The sequence below is a fragment of the Castor canadensis genome, chromosome 11 (genome assembly GCF_047511655.1).
Source record: "Castor canadensis chromosome 11, mCasCan1.hap1v2, whole genome shotgun sequence".
NCBI classification, from domain to species: Eukaryota; Metazoa; Chordata; class Mammalia; order Rodentia; family Castoridae; genus Castor; species Castor canadensis.
This window is the reverse complement of record NC_133396.1, coordinates 86,842,270-86,867,082: the sequence shown is the minus strand read 5'-3', so window position 1 is coordinate 86,867,082 and position 24,813 is coordinate 86,842,270. Positions and strand designations below refer to the sequence as shown.

The window sequence follows — 24,813 nt, the reverse complement described above, 5'->3', positions numbered from 1 at the left end:
CCACAAGAAAAAGAAAAATGGAATGCTAAATTTTTTAAAAAGAACATGCAAACTGAGACAAAGAATTATGATGAGCTTACCAATACACAAAACACAAATTAAGGAAAGGAGTAGTAAATTTTGAAAGTCAACCGGCCACGCACCTATAATCCCAGGTACATGGGAGACAGGGATCAGAAGGACAATAATTACAGGCCAACCAAGGCAAAAAGTTAGTGATGCTCCATCTCAACAAAACAAGTCAGCCATGGTAGTGTGTGCTTCTCATCCTAGCTAGGATCACAGTCAGAGGCTGGCCAAAGTAAAAACCAGGACCCACCCTATCTGATAGAATAGCCAAAAGCAAAAGGGGCTGGATTGGTATGGCTCAAGTGGCAGCAAGCATGAGTCCTAAGTCCAACTCTCAGAACTACAAAAAAAGAAATTCAAGTTGAAAAAAAAAAAATAGAGGATACAAGAGCAGTGAGACAATACCGACAAGACTGAATGGTCCAGCAAGGATATAAGTAAAGTCACAGTAAGAAAAAATAGTGAGGAAGATCTGAAGAAATATGTAGAAAATAGTAGCTGGTATCTTTTTTAAAATAACAAAAAACATCAAACCACAAATCTAAGAAGCTCTAAAAGTCCCATTCAAAACCAAAAAGTTTCCAAATACATACAATGCATTTAAACTACTAAAACCAAAGAAAAAGAGAAAATCTTGACCATCTGCAAGCAAGGACAGAGGCAGAAGAAACCAAATCTTTGTACATCTTGATATTGTACTTCTAACCTCTAGAAGTATGTAAAAATATATTTCTGTAGTTTAAATCACCCAGTCATATTTTGTTATGACAGCACAAGCAAACTAATATATCCTATACCAAAATCAGAAAAAAATATTACAAGAAAACCATAAACAACAATGCCAAAAACAAAAAATACTTTAAAAAATCCACTAACATATATATTTTAAATAGGGCCCACATATTAGAAAGGAAGAAAACTGTATTTATAGTTAGCATGACTGTCTTAGAAAACCCCGTTTTACCAAGAAAAAAAAAACTATTAAGTGACTTTAAACAGTCACAGTATATAAGGTCCATATATAAAAATTAACTGTTGCTATATACTAGAAACAAACAGATATTAAAATTAAAAGAACATTGAAAAGAGCATCAGAACTATAACAAACAGGAAAATTTAACAAAATATTTTCTTACATATTTTGTTCTAGAAGATCTATATTTTTATCACTATGACCCATTTCAAGTTAGTCTTTATATACAGCATATGGTAAGGGTTGAAGATTTCCCCACCTCCCACGGATATCTGATTACCATATTTAGGTCTCCTTTATTTTTTTTAATTTTAATTAAACTTGAACAGTGAAAAGTTTAAGCCATTGCTAAGAGAAATTAATGAAAACCTAATAATTGAAGAAATATACTGTATTCATGGTTCAAATGAGTCAGTATTGTTAAGATGTCGAGTTTTCCCAAGTTAAGCCAAATTCAGAATAACCCAAATTAAGATCCTATACACTATGTGTGTGTGTGTGTGTGTGTGTTGCTGGGAATCAAATCCAGGACTGCATATATGCTAGGTAGATAAAACTCTACCAATGAACTACATCCATAGCCTTAAAGAGCTAATTTTAAAATGCATCTGGAAGTAGAAAGAACTTAACAAAAATAACTTTGAAATATAGGTATAACTTAACAAAACTTTACTGTCTGATTTCAAGACAGGTTGCAACTGAAAATGGCAAGCAAGTCAGAAGAAAAAAGGCAAAAAGATTAGAGCTAAAACAGACACTTCACAAAACATAAGCAAAGGAAAAATACACAATAGAAAGTAAAACTCACCAACATCAGTCATTAAGATGATGTAAATCATGACAATGAGATACCACTACATGTCCAGAATGGCAAAAGATTGAAAACATTAAATGTTGGCAAGGATATAAAACAACTGGAACTTTCTTATGTTGCTAGGAGAAAGGCAAAATAATATAGCCTCATTAAAAACATTTGTGCAGTTTCTTTCAAAACTGAACACACACTTGCCATATAACCCATATCTATTACCGATATTTATTCAAGAGATATAAAGACAAAGTTTACACAAAACATGAATGTGAATGTTTACATCAGCTTTCTCCATAGAAACCCAAAACTAGAAACAAATAACCTAACTATCTTTTAACTGGCAAATATATAGAGATCATCTTGTACCCACATAATGGCTACAATACAAACACTGATACATTCAGTATCATCACTGCATCTCAAAAACATATCAGACCCAAAAGTCTATATACTAAAGGATTACATTAACATAAAATTCTCAAAAACACAAAATAACAGTGACAGAAAGATCACTGTCTGCTAGGTATCAGGAGTGAGTGCAGAGGACTACAAAGTGTTGGCCTAAACATTTTAATTAAGGTAGTGGTTGCACAGGTGCATTCATTTATCAAAACTCATTCAATTTAGAGACTGGAGGCATGGCTCAAGCAGTAGAGCACCTGCCCCGTAAGCACAAAGCCCTGAATTCAAACCCCATAGTGCAAAAAAAAAACAACTCATTGAACTCAGAAAAAAAAATTGGTGACTTTTATGCAAATTATATCTTAATAAAACTAACTTTAGTCAGAATCAGCCTCTACCTACTTCTTGTTTTCTTTCCTCCAGTGCTAGAGGTCAAACCAAGGGCCTCCTTCAGGCTAGGCAAGAACTCTACAAATGCTCTACCACTGAGCTACCTACATTCCCAGCCCCAAATGAGCCTCTAAATGAGAAGCAACTTCATGTGGTTAAGAACTTAAGCTCTGAATCAAAATATCTGAAATACCAGTACCACCATTATTAATTGCATGGACTGACACAGTTACATAACCTCTCTGGACTTTATTTCCTCATCTACGAAATGGGAATTCTATGAGTGACTCTATCAAATAGTCATTGTGAAGATCAAGCAAGTAATGTAAAACCCATGGAATAATGACTAGCAAATAACAGAAGCCTATATTTAAACACTTATGATTATTTAAGTATCTGTTCTTAACCAATTATTAACACAACATATCCAGTTTTTAACTTTAGAGTGCATTTGGCATTTATGAACATTGAGCTTCAAGTATCCCAAGAGTTTCCAAACTCTTGTCACCTGTAATTTTACAAGGCCCACTTAATCTCATCTCTACTGAAACCCAATATCCATCCTTAAGCAAATATTGAAGGCAGGGGATTCCAACGCACTAGATTACTTGGGCCTGAAATTGTGTGTTTCAATTCTGAATCTGGGAAAGAGGAGCACCAACCCCAAACCATACGAACTAAGGAGAAAGAAGGATGTATTTCCAAACTTGTATCAAAAACAATGGATGGAAATCAGACCACCTAGTTCAATCCACAGTTCACTCTATAAAGAAACAGAATCAATTTGTGAAAATGAAAAGACAGCTAACATTTATGAAAATATGTCAATCTCAAAGAAAATATTGCTTGGGAAGGTAGGGACTACCTATAGTAATAGAAGCTGGTATGAACACATACAAAGACAGACACAAAGCAAATAAGCAAAGCGAAGGGCAAAGATGGGGAGCACAGACCATATACTAATAGTTTTTAAAGCATTTTGTATAATACATATTTTAACAGGAAAAATATTGGCTAATTTCACTGTCAAAAAACACTTCCTCCTAAGGTACAGAAGTTTTCTGAGGAAGAAAGTTGCAAGCTAAAATAATCATATAAACCAGAAAGAAATCATCAAGAACATGCACATTACAAGAGGAAAAATGGGCAACAAAGTAATGTTGATTGCTTAAGTAAAAATGATTATCTAAGTAATATTGGCTAACTACCAGAAAAAATACAAAGATCTGTAAGAGGTAGTAATAACTATAAATCCAATACATTCTTTAGTAATGAATTACTACTGCACAAGTACATCCCTATCAATTTATAGACTAAAATTCAACTTAACAGTCTTTCATACCCCGCTTTATAATCGTCCTTATTTTCTCCACCACTTAATTCACCTAAGTCTTCTGCTAACATTGATTGTGACGCTTCACCATCTGATATCATCAGAAGGACCATACAGAATGGTTATAATTTGACATTTTCTACAGAACACACTTCGTTGCCATTGTCATCCAAATGGCACATTATAAAGAATCAAGTTTCTGCTTGTCAGATTCAAGGAAATTCTTGATTGGTATTAATATAGTAATGTAATAAATTCTAAAGTTTATTTCAATAACTGAATATTCCTTAACAGCTCTTTAAATTGCATTTAGTCCTATACTTAGAAGTTCACAAGAATCTAAAAAGGTCATTTAAATTTTCCACTTTCCTGTCACAGGAAAATTATATCCCATCTCAGTGCCTTGACATTTGGCAAGAAATACATTGCACATACAATGTATGTACAGATATGACCAGGTTTCATCAAATAAATTTTATTACTATGTTTACGAAAGATTCTATATGGTATCTTCTATTCCACTTTTTAATAGTTTAGAAAACAGTTACAGTAGCAAGGATAGTCAACACATCTTATCTTTCCTGCTAAATGTGACTGTTTCCTAAATTGCTATGTCCAGGATTGTGAGACTCTAAATTCATTTGAATATTTAGCAATGATGATGGTACTAAGGATATGGTACTTTGAGAAGCACTGATACTAGGTTACATTATAATTATGCAATTAAAGTCTTTCTCTGCATTAAATCATGAGTTCCTTAAGAATAGAGAATTGTCTTACTAGTCTGACATAAAATAGCAGCCACACATTTATCGAATGGTGGAGCCAAATGTAAATCCTATCAAGAAGATAATTAAAGGTAACCTTCCCCCAAGAAGCTTACTATTTATTTGCAACTAAATATTTCTGCTTTAACTCAGAAAATAACCTTTGCTACAGAGGTAGAAAAGATCATTTCATATAGTAAGAAAAGCTAATATAGAGATGGTAGTTATGCTACAGAATAAAACAATCAAGATGGAAACCACCTTCCAAATTCTAGATTCATAGTTTAAGTGGGCAATATAAAGAAACTTGAATAAACAAACCAAAGTAACGAAGACTTTCTTTGAATGTTGAAGATTTATTCAACATCAAGCTAAGTACTACTCACTCCTATACCACAGACTCTCCACCTATAAAACACCATTAAAATTATCTGCAACTTGTCAATACATTCAATCTTTAGTATGAAATATTAAAATGCAAACTATTAATTCCTACAATGTTTTTCTGCAATTAAACGTAGACCTATTTTCAAATATGAAAGTCAAGAGTGGCTGATGAGTGCTCTTGAAATTAAGTGTGTGTCTTTACTCAAATAACTATTCGGAAGAGAGGAGGACATGTCATGTCCTTATCAGGAACTGCTTACCCTACCCTCCAAATCCATTGTCTTCGTAGGATACACATTTATTTCATATGAATGAAATAGGTGCTTTTCTCCAATCCACACCCATTTAAGAACCACTTGGCTAAATACATATACTGGAATTTATACACCTGAGACTTTCCAATTACATACAAAGAAAGCACAAAATTGAAAATCTAAAGCTCTGAGTCCTTATTCTGTCTCTCAGCTGTTCAGTCTAAAACAATGTTACGTAACTTCTCTGCGTCTCAACAGGAATATCATTTTATTAGTATTATGTTAAAATAACATTCTATATAATATCTCTATATAACCGCTCCACAGATAAAATGAAATGTGAAATGTAAGCATATTTTTTAAATGTGCTATCAAAGAATAAGGAATTACCAGTTATTATTTGAACTTGTGAATTGGTTCACAGCTTGACCTTGAGGCATACAAGACAAGACCAACCCCTAGAAGCCAACTAGAAATAAAAAGGATTCCTTGGGTCTTGCCTAGTCGATATCCTCCCACCCTAAGAATATGGACAAAATCCAACATGGCTTGAGAAGCAAAAGGTAGACTCTTACTGATTGAGTCTTCTGACTTTCAGCCTCACTAGAAAAAGAAATAAGGTACTAAAGAGATTCTTAGAAAAAGAAATATTTGTAATTTTCAAGTACAAATATTCATTGGACATTTCTACATGAGAATATAAAACAGTACCTACACAACATGGTTAGGATAAGAATAGGCTGACATTTTAAAAATTGGGTGCTGAACTAATAAAAATTTTAATAATATAACTCTTTAAAAAATAAAAATCAGCCAGGTGCCAGTGGCTCATGCCTGTAAGCCTAGCTACTCAGAAAGCAGAGATCAGGAAGATCGAACTGTTCGAAGACAGTTTGGGCAAACAGTTCTTGAGACCCTATCAGAAAAAACCCACAACAAAAAAGAGCTGTGGGAATGATTCAAGGTGTAGGCTCTGAGTTCAAACCCCAGTACCGCCAAAAAAAAAAAAAAAAAAAAAATCAGGGCTGGAGTGGCCTGTAATGTGCCTGCGTAGCATGCTCAAGACCCTGAGTTCAACCCCCTGGTACTGCCAAAAAACAAAACAAAACATCGTTAGCTGTTTCCAATGTCTCCTCCATTTCCTAAAACATAGCCTGTAGTACATAGAAAAGGACAGTGCCTGGGAGACAAAGACAGTCTTACAAGTATCTGATGAATGAATGACTGATTTATTTCCCACCTGTTACACCATTTAAATGATGCTGGCATGTTCATTTTGAGTCTACTGAAAACTGAAATGCGAACAGTGGCTACAAGGGTAACTATTTCTGCACCCTCAATTTATTTTACTTCTACCTTCCTTATCACGTGGCACTATTGATTGGGCAGGAATGCAAACACCTATTAGATTTAACCATAAACTGTTTAATTTATAAATGACAATCACAATTATAAACCACTTTCAACGAAAAAGAAGTTCTAAATCCAGAATAATTTAAGGAAAAAGCAGAAATACAAATAAAGATATCATTATTCTCGTGAAGAAAGTGGAAATTGTGTGAGTATAATCAGTAAGTTTCCCAATAGTTCCCATTTTTAGCCCTTTCACATTTAATAACAATTCAGGCCACCTTCAACCCTAAAGTGAATCAACTTCCCCAATGACTGGGCAAGCCAACTTCCTACATTACTAATATTTTCAGTCAACAAGTTCCTCCAGAAGAAAAGGCACACACCTGTACCAGTTCTTAATCAGGTAAAAACAAACACTCTCATAATCCTACCCACAAGTCTAAACCCCAACGAAAATTAAACAACATTCTCTTCCGGACAATCAACTCCATCTTTCACTCAATATGACAAGACCCTCTTAAGCAAAATATGACTGAATACTGTGTATCATTCAAGATGACAACTGTAAGGACAAAATGCCTATCGCAAACATTACTGAAGTCAGACTTCCCAGTACAATGATACTGTAATATATATATATCTAACACACAGAGAGTACTTAATAAACGTGGTTCCCTCTTTCAAGTTACTCAGTTACAGTGATCAGTTGAAAAGTGGAATTTTCCCTGAACAGATTGACTACCGTATCCTCAGCAGCAGTTTTAAAAGTGGTGTACCCTTTAAAATGGAAAAGGTGAATGCAAAGTACACTATAGGTATGTATGAAGATATGATGAGACCCCTTTGCACAGTTAATATATGCTAATTAAGAAAGAAAGAGAAGGAAGGAAGGAAGGAGTTAAAGAAGAGACATACATGACCATGGTGGGTACTTCAGCTTAATACATCCACGCCCATCTTTAGAGCATCACCTACCACACTGACAGCAAGCAAATTTTTATCAAACAACTCCATCCTTCAAAATTCCAAGAAGCTTAGTTCTCCTCCTTTACAAAAGTAATCCACTTGAATTGGTACTCTTGATTGGGTCCCTAATCCATCATCAGACAGCCCCAAAAATTCAAGACTCAAACCTCCTTGCCCAATTTTTCCCATCCGATCTCAACCCCCACCATTACTTATTATTCCCTAAATTCCCTTTACCTCCAGCACACCAGCATTTACCACTTACTGCTTTTATTATCCCCACCTCCCCCGCTTGGTCTTGGGATTCCCACATCACCCCCGCCCCGACCCTCCAACCCGAAGCCCGAATCCCTCCGGCTAGGACACGGGGTCCCCAGCTTTCCCACAGGCCACCCCACATTGGCCCCTGCCAGTCTAGCGAGGAGGGGCTGCGCTTCCAAAGACTCACCAAACGAAGTCGTTGCTTTTGTCCTCGTAAGAGTTGATGAGCCCGTTGCAAAGGGGGTTGAGCAGAGGTCGCTTCCTGCTGCCGCTGCCTAGGCTGGAGCTGCTCCCTCCCACGCCAGCGCTGGGCCTGGCCGCGCAGCTGAGCCGGGACAGGCCCGCGGACACCGCCCCGCCGCCGCTCCCGCCGCCGCTGCCCGACACCGCGGCCGCCACCAGCACAGGCCGCACGGGCCCCCCGAGGCCACCGGAGCCCGCGGCCTGGGCCGCCCCGCCGGACACCAGCGCCGCCGCCGAGGCCGCCACGGAAGGGGGCGACGGGGACGAGGATAAGGACGAGGAGGCGGAAGTCACCGACGAGGCTGCCGAGGAGCCGGGACTCGTCCCAGCGGAGCCCGACCCGGCCTGCCGGCTACCGGACATCGTGATTCCCTCCCTCCCTCCCTCCAGCCAGGCACTCGGAGAGGGTCCCCGCGACCGCGACCCTGCGCCGCCGCCCCTCCTCCCTCAGCCTCCCTGCATCCTGAGGACGCGCGCCGGGAGGTGGGGCTGAGGAACAATAAAGTTGGGTTTTTTAAGGCAACCACACAACAGCGTCCGACCGGAGGGGGCGGAAGAAAGTCATAAAGCACTGTAGAAGCCACTACCGCTCCCAAGGCCGCCACCGCGGTCCCGCCGCAGCCAACCCGGGCGCGCCGTGGCCAGTCGTGCGCGCGCGCGCGCGCGAGGCGGAAGGGGCGGGAGCGACGGGGATACAACTGTGCACGTTCCCGGCGGCGCGTCCTCGGCGTCGACGGAGTCCTGGCAGTGGAGACTCCCGGTCGAAAGCACTTCTCGTTCGTGACGTACCGGAGGGCAGGCCGTTTACTGAAGTCAAAGGATAGCAGGGAGGGGAATGAATGGGAGGGGCAGAAGGGTCAAGTCTCGAATACGCATGCGCGCCCCGGGTGCAGATGCACGCAGGTTACCTCGGGAGGCGGTGCCCGAGCGGAGGAGCTGTATCGCGCATGCGTGTGAGCGAGCGCATTTCTGAACGCGGCTGCCGGCAATCTCTATCTCCTGCAGCAAAGGCCATGTTGCCGGATGGCTAGGGTATGCAGGACCGGTGCTGCAGAATAGTGAAATGATAGCACTGTAGGCCAGAGACGCTCAGGAAGAAACCGAGAAGCCCGGAACAGTTATACAGCGCGCTGGACTGAGTCACGTCGTCCTAGCTCTCCTGATGCTGAGCCAATCCACATCGTTGTGAGCAATAAATGTTGAAGTCAGTGAAAGGTGTCAATCAGAAGACAGCTCAGTCAGAACCTCGGTTTAATGTGGATCTGACATAATCTTAGTACAAAACAAGGAAATTTGCCCAAAATGTACCATTTCTGGTAGCCTTCTTGTGAGTGTTGAAAGTTGATTGCAACATTTCATTTGCCACCTTGAGAATTCCTAAGGTTGTGGGAGATGTAAGCTAGAAAAAGCTGGGTGATTTCTGCTATCCTTTCCGCGTTTATCATTCTGTGATTTCTAGAGAAAATGATCCCAGATTTAATTCTTCCCTGGTGTTCAAGAAGTCTATAAAGACAACTAGGTGCTTTCCCTAGGAACAACTCTCCATACTGAGGCAACAGGACGAGGAAGGCCCCAAAGGAAGGCCCAGCAACCCAGACCTATCCATTCACTTGGACAGTAACCCGTCAAGGATACCAGCCTCTACTTTGCTTCACCTGCTCATTAGTTTCCCAGCTTCTTGATTTAGCTCAGGTTTCTTCAACCCTTTTTTAAATTCACTTTCAAGACCTAACAGAAGTGTTGGATCCTTCCTGGCTCCTTAACAGGGATAGTTTGCACCCTCCCTTAAGCTTTATGATATTTTGTTTGCATTTGTTGTTTAGTGATTTGCATGTGATTGGCACTTGTAATCTGTAGTTATGTCATTCTCTCCACTAGACTGTTAGCTTCAGCTTTGTACACAATGTCTGGGATATGAGAGGTACTTATTAAATATTGCTTTGCTAACAGATGGATACAACTGTATTCATAACATTTTGTTTTAATTATGTGTTTAATGTCTTTCCAACTATATATTAAGCCCTATGAGAGCAAGGATCATGTGAGTTTTCATTGGGCATTCAATATTTGATGAAGCAATGCATAAATAAATGAATTTGATGAATATTTATTGATACATACTAGACATCAGCCTACCTGGAAGAGAAAAAAGTTCATAAAACATTGCTCCTACATTCAGGAAGCTAGTGGAATAACTGAGGAATTAGTAAAATAAATTAGAAGATAAGCAGTAATATCAAGGAGTACATGCTAAATGTTTAATGAGTAATGCAGAGAATCACCATAATTGAAGAAAGCAAGTACTGAGAGCCAACCAGGTTTGTGGGAGAAAGAATTAGACCTCAAGAGAAAAATATGGCTTGGTTAATCAGAAAGTGTAAACAAAGTCATGAACCCAGAAAATAAGTGAAAATGTTTACATCAAATTCAGGTATCTGATAGGAGTAGAAGTTTATTCAGTAGGAATTCATTTGTGGGCCAGATTGTAAAGAACCTTAAATCTAGTTTGGAAGATAGCCATGAAAACAAAGGCATTAAGTGAAGGTAAAACATTTTTTAGCAGATTATCTTTTCAGAAGAGGTAGGAGGTTCCAAGTAAAGAAACTAATTAGGAAAAAATCATATCAGTCCAGGCATAAGTGGTCAGATTCTACGTTGGGGTGATAACAAGGAAAGTTAAGGGCTAGCCTGAGGAAAGTACTAAAAAATCAATAGGATTAAGTTACTCTCTGTAAAAGAATCTAAGAGGGAATGAACCCTGTCTGCCTTGTTCATCACTGTCATTTCCAGTGGTTGGCATAGTGGCCAATGTGTTAGGCAAAAGTAATGGATCACAAAGTATAAGGAATGATTCCAAACATAATCCATGGATAACAATTTCATGATGACAGAATTGGAGTGGATGGATTAGTTTTGGATGTGTTGAGTGAGAGTGGGACGAAAAAGCATTTGACTAAGCATATTCAGCCAGTGATTGAAAATACAAGGCTAACTCACAAGAGAAAATTCAACACATTTGAGAAATAATTAGAAGTTTACTTCCAAAATTTACTTCATCAAGCAATAGGTCCTAAATAATTACTTGATGATTGATAAATTATTAAGGACGTATTGCTTGATGAACTATATTAGTCCATATTCTGTTGCTACAACAAAATACCTAAGGGTTAGTAATTCATAATGAAAAGAAGTTTATTTAGTTCACAGTTTTGGTGGCCAAAAATCCAAGGTTGGAAGACCCTATCTGTTTGACCTCCAGTGAGGCTCCCATTGGCTGCATCACAACATGGCAGAGAAATGGAAAGGGAAATAGCCCCATGCAGTAGGGGCCAAACATTTGGGGTGGCCTTGCTTTATAACAACCTGATCTTGAGGGAACAGGTTGTCCTCACTTCTGAAAACCAGCATTAATCCTTTTCAGCCAATACTCTCGTAACCTAATTACCTTCCACTAAGTCCTGCCTCTTAAAAGTTCTACCACCTACACTGAAGACCAGACTTCCAACACATGAACCCTTGGGGAACACAATCAAACCATACCCAAACCATGGCAGAACATTTTGCTATTCTAATGATTCTCAAACATTGGTCCAGAGAAGGAACATACTGAGAGCTTATTGAAAACTGCAGATTCCTAGCTCCACCTCCAGAGATTCTGACTGTACAGATCTAGGGTAAGGCCCATGAATACGCATTTTTACCTACACACATGTAAGTCTGATATAAGTGACTAATACTTTGAAAACATAGATTCCTAACGTAGGAATATAAAAGAAAATTGCAAAACAGCATTTTTCCTCCCAAATATCTTATTCAAGAGACAGAAAGTGATATGAACAAACAGAGCCATCTCCTAGGAACATATCAGTGCTTGGTAGTATCTCTTTGGAACCTATTTTCAGTAAAACCTAAATCTGCAAAAGGAAGCTGAGGGAATGTGATGCAACAGAATTTCCCTTTCTGCCATATGTATGTGTAAACACGATGTGAAAGTTCACAGTCCTTATTAGTGTCTACTGGCAAGATCTGTTAGGAAAGCAGAAAAGAAAAAGAGGAAGCATTGCAACACACACACACACATAGAACTCAGACAATTCGGGAAAATAGCAAGTAGAAGAGAATATTAAGAGAAAATGAAAGTAAATGTAAAATTAAAACAGCTGAAACAAAACAATTCCATCATGTTATTTTAAATATGTTAATTCTGTGAATCACAAAAATGATAGGACAAAATCCAAACTCTAGCAAATGAAGTGAAGATGGAATGGAATTACCAAGATTGAACTTCCCAGATTTAGTTCTGAAATGTCTTATCCAAATATAATATTTTAGAGAGGTAAAGCTGCTGTTTTTTATCTATTGCTGTTTCTGGCCTTTGGTAAACAGTTCCCCCAAAAGATCCTCCCTAAAAGGCTGTACCTATCTGACTCAGCTGGTTTTCTATCTATTTGCCTTGCTTGATTTCTAACCAAATCTCTAAGTGAACAGTAAATTGCCATTAATTTTTTAAGTTAATGTAGCAGCCCTGTTGAACCAAATTAGTAATATGAAATAATCTAGACATGGTAATTTAAAAAAAAAACAAAGCTAAACTGAGAACAAAAAGAAACTTTTTTTTTCTGTCTGTAATTGGACAGAAAAATAGAGAAGTTTTTAGGAACCCAATAGGATAATAATTGATCTAGCAGGTAACACGTAATCTTTTGGTAAAATGAAAAGCTCCCATTTATTCATTAAAGTAGGGGTAGATTGATTATTCTTATAGAAAACCACAATTTCATAGACTTATTATTTGAAAGCAAACCTTTTCCAAAAATGTCTGTCCTGCTGTTTTTATTACATGAAATTTCACCATTAGCTTTTGGTAAAACTATGAACATTTTTTAAAAACAGTAAATTAATAGCACTAATACTCCAGTAAGTCATCATATTTTAAAAAGCTGATTTTCTTTATTCAAGCACTTCTTTTGTAGGCTGATGTTAGTAATTTTGGTCAAGACAATTGAAAAATATGACCTGGACAATTTGAAGTAATGTAACAATGAAGGATGGTAGGTGAAGCTGTATGAATGTGAACACAAATTATTTAATAGAGCTAATCAACTTTAAAAAAAACCCTGCATATTAAGAAAAACCAACAATTACTGTAAAAACATTTACTTATTTCATATACAGTATACACATTTTATGAAGATATGGGAAGGTTTAGATCCACTTAAAGATCATAAGCCAAATCAAAATGAAGTTTACTTAATTCTATTAAAAAAAAAGGAACAACTGTACCATCATGAAGTGGTATCAAAGAAATAAAGAGAAAAATCACCTCCATATTGAAACTAAAGCAGATCATATTACAAATATACTTCGTGGATTTGACACCAGTACATGTAATGTAGCATAACTAAGTGAGGCTGGGAAATATATATATATAGCTAGAATCAAGAAATGTTTAAAGCAGTGGATTGTCAATTCTGACTTCATTAAAAAAACCTTCCTAGGGCTGGGATGTAGCTTGGTGGTACAGCGCTTGCCTAGCATGCGTGAGGCCCTGGGTTCGATCCCAGCACCTAAAAGAAAAGACAAAAAAAAAAAAAAGACACCTTCCTAAATCACGAAAGATATTTTTCTGCTTCATACCCTGAGGCTAGACTATCACACTATTGTAGCTCCTCCAATACTCACTTTTATTACTACTTAAATATTATTTTTCTACTGTTGCTATGCCCTTTAAATTAATACAAAACATGGTCAAGAAGAGACAACAGAATCATGAAATGTCATTAAGTGAAACAAGCATTCCTCTGACAATATGTTTCCTTCTATTTACTGAATCAATATGTTGATTCTTATATTCTTTTTTTGTTATTCACTTATTCATATTCATATTCTTGATGTACTTTATTCAGATACAGCAGGTGTTTCTTTTCTCATACTATGAGTCCTCCCACATAGAGCCCTGGGCATGTATCATAGGGTGAATTCATCAAATGCATTTGCACTTATCAATTTGGAATAAGATAGCAGAAATGGATATTATCTCATCTTCAAGTTGGAAAAACCAGGTAAAAGCAAGAAAGCTGTTAGTCAAAATCTTGACACTCCAGCCTTGTTCAAGGACTGAGGATTGCTGAATCTGAATCATCTTTATTTGACATTAGTTCAGCTGATTCAAGAGCACATCTTTGGTTTTGAATCAGTGAGCCAAAAGCACAAATAAAGATTATCGTATACCATTTTCTCTTTGCTGTATGATACTACATCACTCTCAAACACTTGATTTGTTCCATAATGTAATGAGATGTTGGTAATAACTCTAAAGAAATTATAAGCTAGATTCTATACTAAAGATCCAATTAAGTATTGGCACCCAATGCTGTGCCAGTTACAGTGTCTATGTCAAAACCTATACAACTATATAACACAAAGAACAAACTTTAATGTAAGATATGAATTGGCTAACGATAATATATCAACATTCCATGCATAAACTGTAACAAATGTACAACACTAAATCAAGATGTTAAAAACAAAACCTATTATGATGAGGAGACAATATGAGACCTCTCTGTACTCTGCTCATTTTTGCTGTAAATCTAAAACTGCTCTGAAGAGCAAAGTCTATTAATTTTTTTAGAAATGAAGAAAATTTTGAGGAATAGACTCAGGAGAATGGTATGGGAAAAACAGACAAAGAAATATTACAAGACAAATTGCCAGACCAGAATAAAAACTTGATGATATGATTAGATAAGCAAGGAAGCACAAAGGAATTATATGAAAAAAATTTTTCCAGTGAAATTTCAGATTGCCAGGGATAAAAATGAAATACTAAGTGATTCCCTCTATAAAAGAAGATAACTATTACTTGAAAGTAAGGATTTTGCTTCTGTGGTAAGGTACAGACGCAGTTTCCTCCAATGGACGATTGTGAATGAGAAAAAGGTAACAAACGAGAAACTGTCATCTGAAGAAAAAGAATTGGGAATCAAGAAAGAGGTGAAAGGACAGCTAAGAAGCTTGGAGAAACAGAAAGGCTGCATAGAGAAACAAAAGATTTTTAAAAATAAGATAACATTAGCTGGGAGCTGGTGGCTAATGCCTGTAATCCTAGCAACTCAGGAGGTAGAGATCAGGAGGATCATGGTTTAAGGCCAGCCCAGGCAAATAGTTGACAAGACCCTATCTGGAAAAAATCCATCACAAAACAGGGTTAGTGGAGTGGCTCAAGGTGTAGGCCCTAAGTTTAAACCCCAGTCTGCAAAAATAAGTAAGTAAATAAATAAAATTAAATGAAAATATTAGTAAAATATAGTATAAAGAACAAACTTTACAAAAGGAATTGGAGAAACTTCTTCAGGGTCCTCTAATATTGAATTCACCATGTGTGTGAGAGCTTGGGGGTAGTGCGTTGTATCTGGAGTCAATTGTGTTCCTCTCTGTTCCCACTATACAGGGTTAGTGCTGTATGTGGGCTGGCGACTGGCCCAGTGAAGGACCAGTTGTCAGCACCAGGGCTGCATTCACTTTAGAAGCTTCCATTCTCTGAATACTAGGATCAACTGGGGGTCCAATGAACTTTGTAGACTGTGGGCCAGGCACTAATTTGGTGCTACCGCAGGTGGCAAATGTTCAATAGTCTGAAATTTGAAGGCTTTTTCTGCTGCAGCAACTCATGCAAATTACTCTAACTTACAAAAATTTCAACCTGCTTTTCAGCAAGAATTGAAGAAGTAAAAAGAATAAGTGCAAGTACTGTCATTATTCAATAAATATTAGTAGGACAATTGACCATTCATTATAAGAATAAGTTCAATTTCAATTCACACTGTACCAAAAATATAGTTCAGACAACTTGAAATTTTAGGTATAAAATAATAAACATTGAAGAATAGCTAATAGTTTTGAGCATTTGTATTGGGCTTTGCTCAATCTTTTTTAATAGTCTGATGAAATAAGTATACTACAAGGCTTAGGTTACAGTGAGTATGATTGCAGGCTTTGGGATAGGAGTAGGGTTGCCTGCATTTGCACATTTTCCCACCCTCTTTTAGTATTGAAACCTAATAATTAGATCTTTTTTCCTTACTTCCTGAGTTTACCGCTCTATTTGTCTTTTCAATCTGACTTCTTTTATCTTTAATTTTGAGAAATTAATCTTTACTCTTTCATTACTATTTTGTCCTTTATCTTTCTTTCCAAGATTTCTCTTAGCTGAATTTGGCATATTTCTATCCTTTAAGTCTCTTAATGGTTCCCTTGTATGTTCTTAATAAGTTTATTCTTTTCTAGAAGGGTTCTTCTATTTTATCTCACTAATTTATTTTATGGATGGATCTCTCTGTTAGTATCCTATTCACTATTATATTTTTCCTACCAAATATTTTCACTTAGTTCTTTTCATTATTTTTGGTCCTTAAGGCAAATATGTTTGGTAGATAATACACAATCGTTAATTATCCATTTAAAGAATAATGGTTCAGTTTCTGACCTTCAGGAATAACATTCATTCATTTAACAAATAATTGTTGGACACTCAATTGGACAAATATTGCTGTGTGTCGGCCAGTATACTCAAGCTCTACTATAATTACACAAGTTTCCTTTCTCATGAGCCTTATCTGCTAATGAGAAGACAAAATAAATGAATATTTAAGTCCACTAGCAATATGCTATGAAACATTTAAGGAATAGAAATGCTATAGTAATAATTAAATTGATTGAAACCATCTCTCAGACTGATACTTGAACTGAGAGAATGAAGAGCAGAAGCAGGCTAAAAGATAAGTTGGAGGGATCATTCTAGTTAGAGGTTGTCATAGCTTGTGCCAAAGCCCAGTGGAAGAATGCCTGGAGTACGTAAAGCTTGAAAGACAGTGTACTGGAGCAGCATATCAGAGGGAACAGAAAGGAAATGAGGTCAGAAAGACTGTTATGAATTATGTTCAAGCCCCAATTTCATATACTGAAAACTAACTCCCAGGCTCAGATTATATTTATTTAGGGATAGGTCTCTAAAGAGATGACTAAATTAAAATGAGACTGTTAAGATGGGCCCTAATCCACTCTGACTGGTGTCTGTATAAAAGCAGGCATTTGGACATACAGAGAGACACCAGTGTTGAGCAAGCGCAGAAGAATGATCAAGTGAAGACACAAAGAAAAGGCTGCTGTTTGCAAGCTAAGGAAGGAGGCCTGAAGAGAAACTAAGCTTTTGCTTTTCTCATTGTTTCTGAAGCATAAGAGACCTTCAGATTGACTTTTTTTTTTCTCTTTTGGTGGTACTGGGGCTTGAACTCAGGGCTTGCTAGGTAAGAATCTACCACTTAAGCCACTCAACCAGTGAGATGAGATAGGGATTGAAACTGTTGCTGCCATCTTGGTATGATCTTGTTACCATAGTAACCTAAGAATGATACCAACACCGAAGGAGCAGTTAAGAAATGATAGAAATGAAGCTCTGACCACATCACTTTAGCTCTGAATCCCTCCATATCTAATATCAGCACTATCCCAAAATACAGAGTTACACAGGCAATAAATTCCTTAACTTCTGGCATTGCATTTAGCATTGCAAATGTCAGTATTTTTCAAGGAGACTTTTTTATTGCAATGACTATGTCTTTTCTGGTCTATTCTCCATACCTTGCAAAGTACCTGTTACATACATACATAGATACATACATATTTTTAAATGGACATTGAATTTATATACTTTCATAGTTTAAAAGTGTCTCAAAGATTAATCCAACTTCTTCCCAGGCAATTTTGACTTTAAATCATCATGAAGATATTTTTTAGTATAGAATTACTTACAGAGAACTTCATATTTTTGGTAGGTGACACCATTTGATTCGCTCTCAAACACCTCCACAGCAATTGAAGTTTCAAAAATCTGCTAAAAAAAAAAAAAAAGACATGTTTTTCCATCCTTGCCAGTTCACATCCTATATATAATCTCAGATTAGGTACTTCATTAGCAATCTAATTTGGAAACTTCTTATAGATCCTTGTTTGCCGTCTTCCTTTTTGGGAATCCCTGGCACAATCTCCAGGTTGATATTATTCATTTGTTCATTTGTCCATTCTCTCATTCATGAGTTCAGTCAAGGTATCATTGCTGCATAATAAATATCCATAAGCCTGAGGCTTAACCAGCATCTACTTACTTGGATCATGACTCAACAGGTTGGCAATTTCTAGAGTTCAGTTGCAAAATCCTTCAGATATCACTCTTTTGTGGATCTGTAGTCAGCTGCCAGATACACACTTGCCTGGGACAGCAATAATCTGCTCCATGTTTGTCTCATGGAAAAATTATCTTATTCTGAGTATTAAATTAAGGTTAAGCATAAAATGTAAAAACCTTAGGTTTAGATGTTACAAGGTAGTCAATACCAAGAGAACTTACTGATGACACTGCAGTAAAAGTTAAATCTTGACTTAGCACAGAGAGACTTTATTGAAAAGAATTACTGTAAGGGGGGAAGGGCCTATTGCGATAGGAGAAGGGTGACTGTTACAAAACCAAGACTTCTTTGACCACAAGTCTGTAAGTGGCATGAGAGTCAGGCAAAGAGTTTTTCTTTTACAGAGAGGAGTAAACAAAGCTTGAAAGACCCAGGTGTCAGGAAGTAGGGTAAATGGGTGGGGTGATTGCACTGAAGATCAGGGAATATTTTACCTTGATGTAAGTTTATTCTTAGAGGGCTGTATGTTCCCTCAGGCTGATGATGGACCAAAGTTTATGGGCCTGGAGGAAGGAGCAAAGTTCAACCAAAATTTCCTAAGGAACATTTTATTCTGATAGATCAAAATTTGCTTCCTTCCGTTTGTATAAGAGGTTAGAATTGACTCTCAGTCTGTGTGTCCTGGTGGTCAAAAAAAACATGATTCAGGAAGAGAGATGCTTAGGCAGTGCTGAGAAATGAGAAGTTATGTCTAGTTGGATTTTTATGGTGATACCTTTTTTCTCTCTCTCTTTTGGCAGTACTGGGGTTTAAACTCAGGGCCTCGCTTGCTAGGCAAGGGCTGTACCACTTGAGCCATGCCCCCTTATGCTGAACTCAAAAGTAGAAAGTTGGGAGTTATCATAGCCAATAATCTTCCCATAGATTCTTATCAGTGCTACCAAGACTTTCTTTCAAATGTAAGCGATTTGCTCACATTACAGTTGAGACTAAGCATATTTTTTACATCTGAAAATCTTTCTCAATAGCAATGGGACAGGTGTTTTGCTTCTGATTTCAGATCTAGAACATAAAGAGTTTGGAAGGCAACACTCTTGTCTTATCACAACAAATATGTGTTCAATATGCCAGACTTTGTCTTATGTTCTGGGGTTAAAGAAGTAAGGAGGGTAGTTTCTATCTTCATGAACAGTTCATTCTAATTGGAGAAACAAACATATACATTTACAGGATATCTTTAAATATTAGGGAAAATGGTTCTTTGTGAATTGCAAATCTCTTTCCTTACTCCATACGGAGCATTTTTATCTTGTTACTGATTTTAGTGAAAATGCTTCTACAGTTTCTTGCTTTATACTATACATGCCTTTTATTGTAGGTTGTAGATAGATATTGTTGGAAAAATAAAAGATACTTCTCTATGTCCAAGCTGAAGGAGTTTCTATCAAGAATAAATGTTGCATTGTGCCAAATGCTTTTACTGCATGTAATTTATCATGTTTTCTCCTTTAATGTGCTAATTTAGTGAATTATATATTTTCTCCTGCTAAGATAACTCTTCCTGGTCATCATCATAATTTTTAAAGTGTACTACTAGTTCAATTTTCCCATATTTTAAGATTTTTACATTTATAAGTGAGATTGGTCATACTTTTCAATTTTTGTTCTGTTCCTGACTGATTTGGATGGCAGGCTTATATTAGCTTTGTAAAAAGAATTTAAGTAACTTTTCTTTTTTCCCTCTGTCTCAGAAAGTTTAAATAATAAATAAGCATATATGTTATATGTGTCTATACATATATTTATATGTGTATAGACACATATACTTATATATGTATCAGTGTATATTTATATATGTATATACACATATGTTCATATATGTATATACACATATATTTATATATGTACATACACATATATTTTGGAATAGCTATTATGGTTATTTTCCTCTAATTTGTTTTGATAATTTCATTAATAATTTAATTTATTGTTTCTATAAAATATTTTGTTTTATCTAAATTTTAAAATTTAGAATTTATCATCATTAAGTTGCTTATGGTTTTTTTTTACCTCTGCTGATTCTGCATTTTATGCTATTATGTTTTTGCTTCTACTTTTTATAGAGACTTTTATTGCTTTTTCATTCTTCCTTCTCCTTTCTTGGTCATGTTACCAGTTTTTGTCTCCTCCCCTCAACTAGGTCCTTTTTCCCTCTTGAAATTGTAGAACAAATAACAAGACTGAGTTGAACAGTGAAGGAGACTTTTATTCTTGGTCAAGAATAGAAGTGGGCTTCTCCACCCGAGGGGCTTTGGAAGTTATAGATACAGAGTAAAAGAAACAATGGGGAGAAACAGGATAATAAAGGGGAGGAATATTCATGTTTTCCTGGGAATGGGCAGAGATTTTCCGGAGATTTGGACACTGCCTCTTTTCACTCTTCTTATTGTCCTTTTCTAGTTGTCCCCGTGGCAATTGTCAAGTGTCATGGCACTGGAGAGTGTGCCATTGAGCACGCAGATAGGATAATAATGAAATTAGAGGTTGTTTGACAGTCACTCTTGCAGCCATCTTAGATGCAAAGGCTAGCCCATCTAAAGAGGAACTTCTGATCCACAGACATCCTGTCTGCAAAGATAAACAAGATTAGGGTGGGATAGAAATTCACTTATGTCATCTAGGCAGAACTCAGGGTAGCAGTTGATCCTGCTATGGATTTGTATGTTTAATTGGATGTCATCACCCATCAGCCTTTGGTGTTACAGTGTTTTTTTTTTAATTTTTAGAATAAAGAATGCCAACATTGTTTGAGTTTATCCTGTTACTCTTCTTTTGAAACTGGCATTTAGCTTGTTTATTTTCATTCTTTCTGGTCATAGTATAGCATATATTTAATATTACCTCAACGTCTATAGAACACACATCTTTTTCTTTAGCATATTCTGTGTCTATTAGTTTTGATTATGTCATGCTTTGATTTTCATTCCTTCTTTAACTCAAGGGTTATTTGCAAGTTATGAATATAATATACATTTGGGAGATATTGATTTCTAATTAAGTACAATCACAGAATTTGTCTGTATATATCAATTCCATGGAATTGTTAGTCATCCTTTGTGGTCTGATACCCACTTTTTTTTCAATGTTCTTGCATATGTTTAAAAAGAATGCATATGCTCCATGTATTAACTGTTCTATATGTTCTTTTTTTCATGTTAGTTAACAGGAAGCAACATGTTTGAATAGATGAAGATTTACATTAAAAGCTTAAAATCTGAAACCCCAAATCACAGGAGAGAAATCATAATGTGTTATTTTCACTGTATGTTACAAGGTTGGCACGTTAGTCCTCATTTGGAGAAAGGAAGGAAAGGGAAGGGAGGGATTTCTATGCCTTATCACTTCCTGTTTCTTTCATCATATTATGTTACTTAGTATTCACACTTGCCTAGGCGGTAGGTATTATACTTTTCTCACAGTTCAGAAAACTGAGGCTCAGTAAGTGAAGTAATTTGTGGAAGGGCAGTAGTCACTTAGATTCTAGCCTCACTGTCTTCCATGCCCTACCTTCTTCTATCTCACTTGCTTCAGTCTGCTATAAGGTCATCTTTGCTGTCCTTGAACATCCCAAGCATTCTCCCTCTGTGGACTTTACTTTTGTTATTTCTTCTACTCCAGACTCTTAGCCAGTAGTTATGAATATGGTTAGAACCTTCTCTTCATTCAGGTCTGTTATGTCGTAGAAGAAAGGTCATTCCTGATAATCCCATATAAAGCATCTTAATATCTTATTTCATATGAACCATTGTCTGAATTTTTTTAGTAAATTTTTTATTAGGATATATGCATTATGGGGGAGGATCCATAGTGACAATTCTGATTAGACTTGTATTGTACATTATATACACTGCTCCCATCATATCTCCCCCTCAACTCCTTCCCCACCCCACTTGAAGCAATTGCAAGCAGGTTCTTAGTTCTGTTTCATATAGGTATATGGCGTCCATCTATCATATACTGTCACCTAATCTCCTTCCTTCACCCTCCCCCTCCCACTAGTTATCCCCACACACATTGTAACTATTTTACAGTTCTGGTTTTCATTATTAATGTAAGTATTCTATATACTCTTGCAGAAATTTTATATTCTTGAGGTATCTGTAATCTCCAAAAATTTGCTAAAATCTTTCTTTTTGTGATTTAAATTTTGCTTTATATATTTCAATGCTCTATTATTTGATTCATACATAGTTTTGTTATTATGATTTCTTCTTGGTGGACATTGTTCTTTTTATAAAGATCCCTTTTGTGAGTGAAAAGATAAGGGAAAAAAATCCCTTTCTGTTGCTGTTAATGTCTTTTTCTCTTAAAACATTTTTTTAAAGGCTGGGTGTTGGTATATATCTGTAATCCCAGCTTCTTGAGAGGCATAAATAGCTGGATCATGGTTTGAGGCCAGCCCTGGGCAAATAAATAAATAAATAAATAAAATATAACTAAAGTATAAAGGAATGGGTATTATAGCTCAAGTGGTAGGGCGCTTACCTAGCAAATGTCAAGTTCTGAGTTTAAATCTCAGTACTGTCAAAGAAATTTTTTTTCTCAGACAGGGTCTGGCTTTGTAGTCCAGGCTGGCCTTGAACTCACTATGCAGCCCAGGTTGACCTGGAACTCATGCTTTTCCTGCTTTTGCCTTTCAAGTGCTGGGACTGCAGAAGTACACCACCATACCCAGCCTCTTATAAATTTTAAATTATCATAGGCACATTCCTGTAATACCAGCTACTCTAGAGGTGGAAGTAGATTATGGTTTGAGGCCAGCCCTGGAAAAGTTAGTGCAAGACCATATCTGAAAAATAAACTAAAAACCAAAGGACTGGGAGTGCAGCTCAAGTGGTAGAGCACTTACCTAGTAATTGCAAGGCCAAATTCAATCCCTAGTACTTCCAAAATTTTTAAAAATTAACTGATAATTATCTGTGACCCCGGGTTTTTTTAAAGTTATTATTTCCTTGGGGTATTTTTTTTTATTCTTTGTTTTTTACTTTTTATCTTATTTTGTCACATCTCATAAGAAAACATATAGCTGCCTTTAAAAAGTTGGTATAATGCTCTTTTAATACATGTGAATCCAGAGGGAATTTTTTCCCCTTTTGGTAGTGGTGGGGATTGAACACAGGGCTCATTTCATGCCATGCTTTATTGAGGTAGGCTAGATAGACATAAGGAATAAAAAAATCAAACTGTATAGTGTCTAGAGGCTGATGCATCCATGCAACTGGATTATAATGGGATATCATATAACCACTCAAATTGTAAAAAACAAAAACCACAACAAAAAACTACCCCAAACCAGCTGGGACCAATGTGGCTGACCAAGATGATCACTAACTGTCCTTTGCTTCATTATAATGACATCTCCATATCATTATCCTTGCAAAATTGGCTGTTTTCATCATACATCTGATGCCATGGCACATCCCAAAATCCCGTGTAAGTACAGAAAAAGGGATTAAACCCTATTCCTGGAAAATCCTGACCCATTCCTGGAATTCCTCTCCTTTTCCCTCCCTCAACTCATGAATAATTCTCCCCTCAATTAAAGTTTGATATCCAAAATCCTGGGTGATGAGACTCTTGAGAAGCCTGGACTTCCTTCTGAGTGTGTCCCTGTCATATTACAGAGTTCAGATCAATCTCTCCCTTATTGCAATAGTCTTGGATAAAACTTGTCATGTGGCTTTTGATGAGTATAAGAATAATTTCTCTTTAACAGCAGTAAACATGGCAATTTAAATCTTTGAGCAAATGGAATTTTTTAGGTGGGGACAGGTATTTAAGCAGATAGATTTATACATTCATACCACAAATGAAGATAATGATAAAAATCAAATTAAACCCTACTTAGTTTTAGATATTTGTTATTTTATAGGTGAATAACAATTTCAAATGAAATAGACATGAAAAATACAAACCTTAATATTTTGAATATGATTTTAATTAGAACTTAGTTGATCAGAAAGCCTAGTTTTGGTATTAGAGCCTTGAAAGACTGTGATATCTTACATAATATAAAATCTTGAATTAGCCTCTTTAGAATAGATAAGAAAGATGAGTGATCATTTACCAGTTATAATAAAATGTACTATATTTTCTTACCACAAAATTTAGTTTCTGCCTCAGAATGTTTATGAATATGGGCAAAGAATTTTCCAAATGTAAAGTTTAAAAATAATGAAAAGGATTGTCTACTTTTACCTTACATTTATGAAAATTTAATATAAGAAACCATATGTCAGAATGTTTATTACAGGAAAATGTGTTTATGCCCATAGAGTTGTAAACTGTTTTCCATGGGAACTTGCTGTTATTCATATTTTATGATCTATCTGCTGATTATATACTCACTTATCTTGT

At 36.5% G+C, this 24,813-nt stretch overlaps 1 protein-coding gene across 4 annotated transcripts in view; it reads right to left on the bottom strand.

The window, feature by feature from the left end:
- Cop1 (COP1 E3 ubiquitin ligase) overlaps positions 1 to 9,023 on the bottom strand; it is a 197,551-nt gene extending 188,528 nt beyond the window's left edge. For 2 of the 4 annotated variants that reach the window (XM_074047399.1, XM_074047400.1), the window contains exon 1: positions 8,154 to 9,023. In XM_074047399.1, coding sequence (XP_073903500.1) covers positions 8,154 to 8,572 — 419 coding nt within the window. In that variant the 5' untranslated portion in view covers positions 8,573 to 9,023. The remainder of the gene's footprint in view (positions 1 to 8,153) is intronic. The other 2 variants (XM_020163713.2, XM_020163714.2) reach the window with 1 other exon arrangement.
- Positions 9,024 to 24,813: the final 15,790 nt, after the last annotated feature.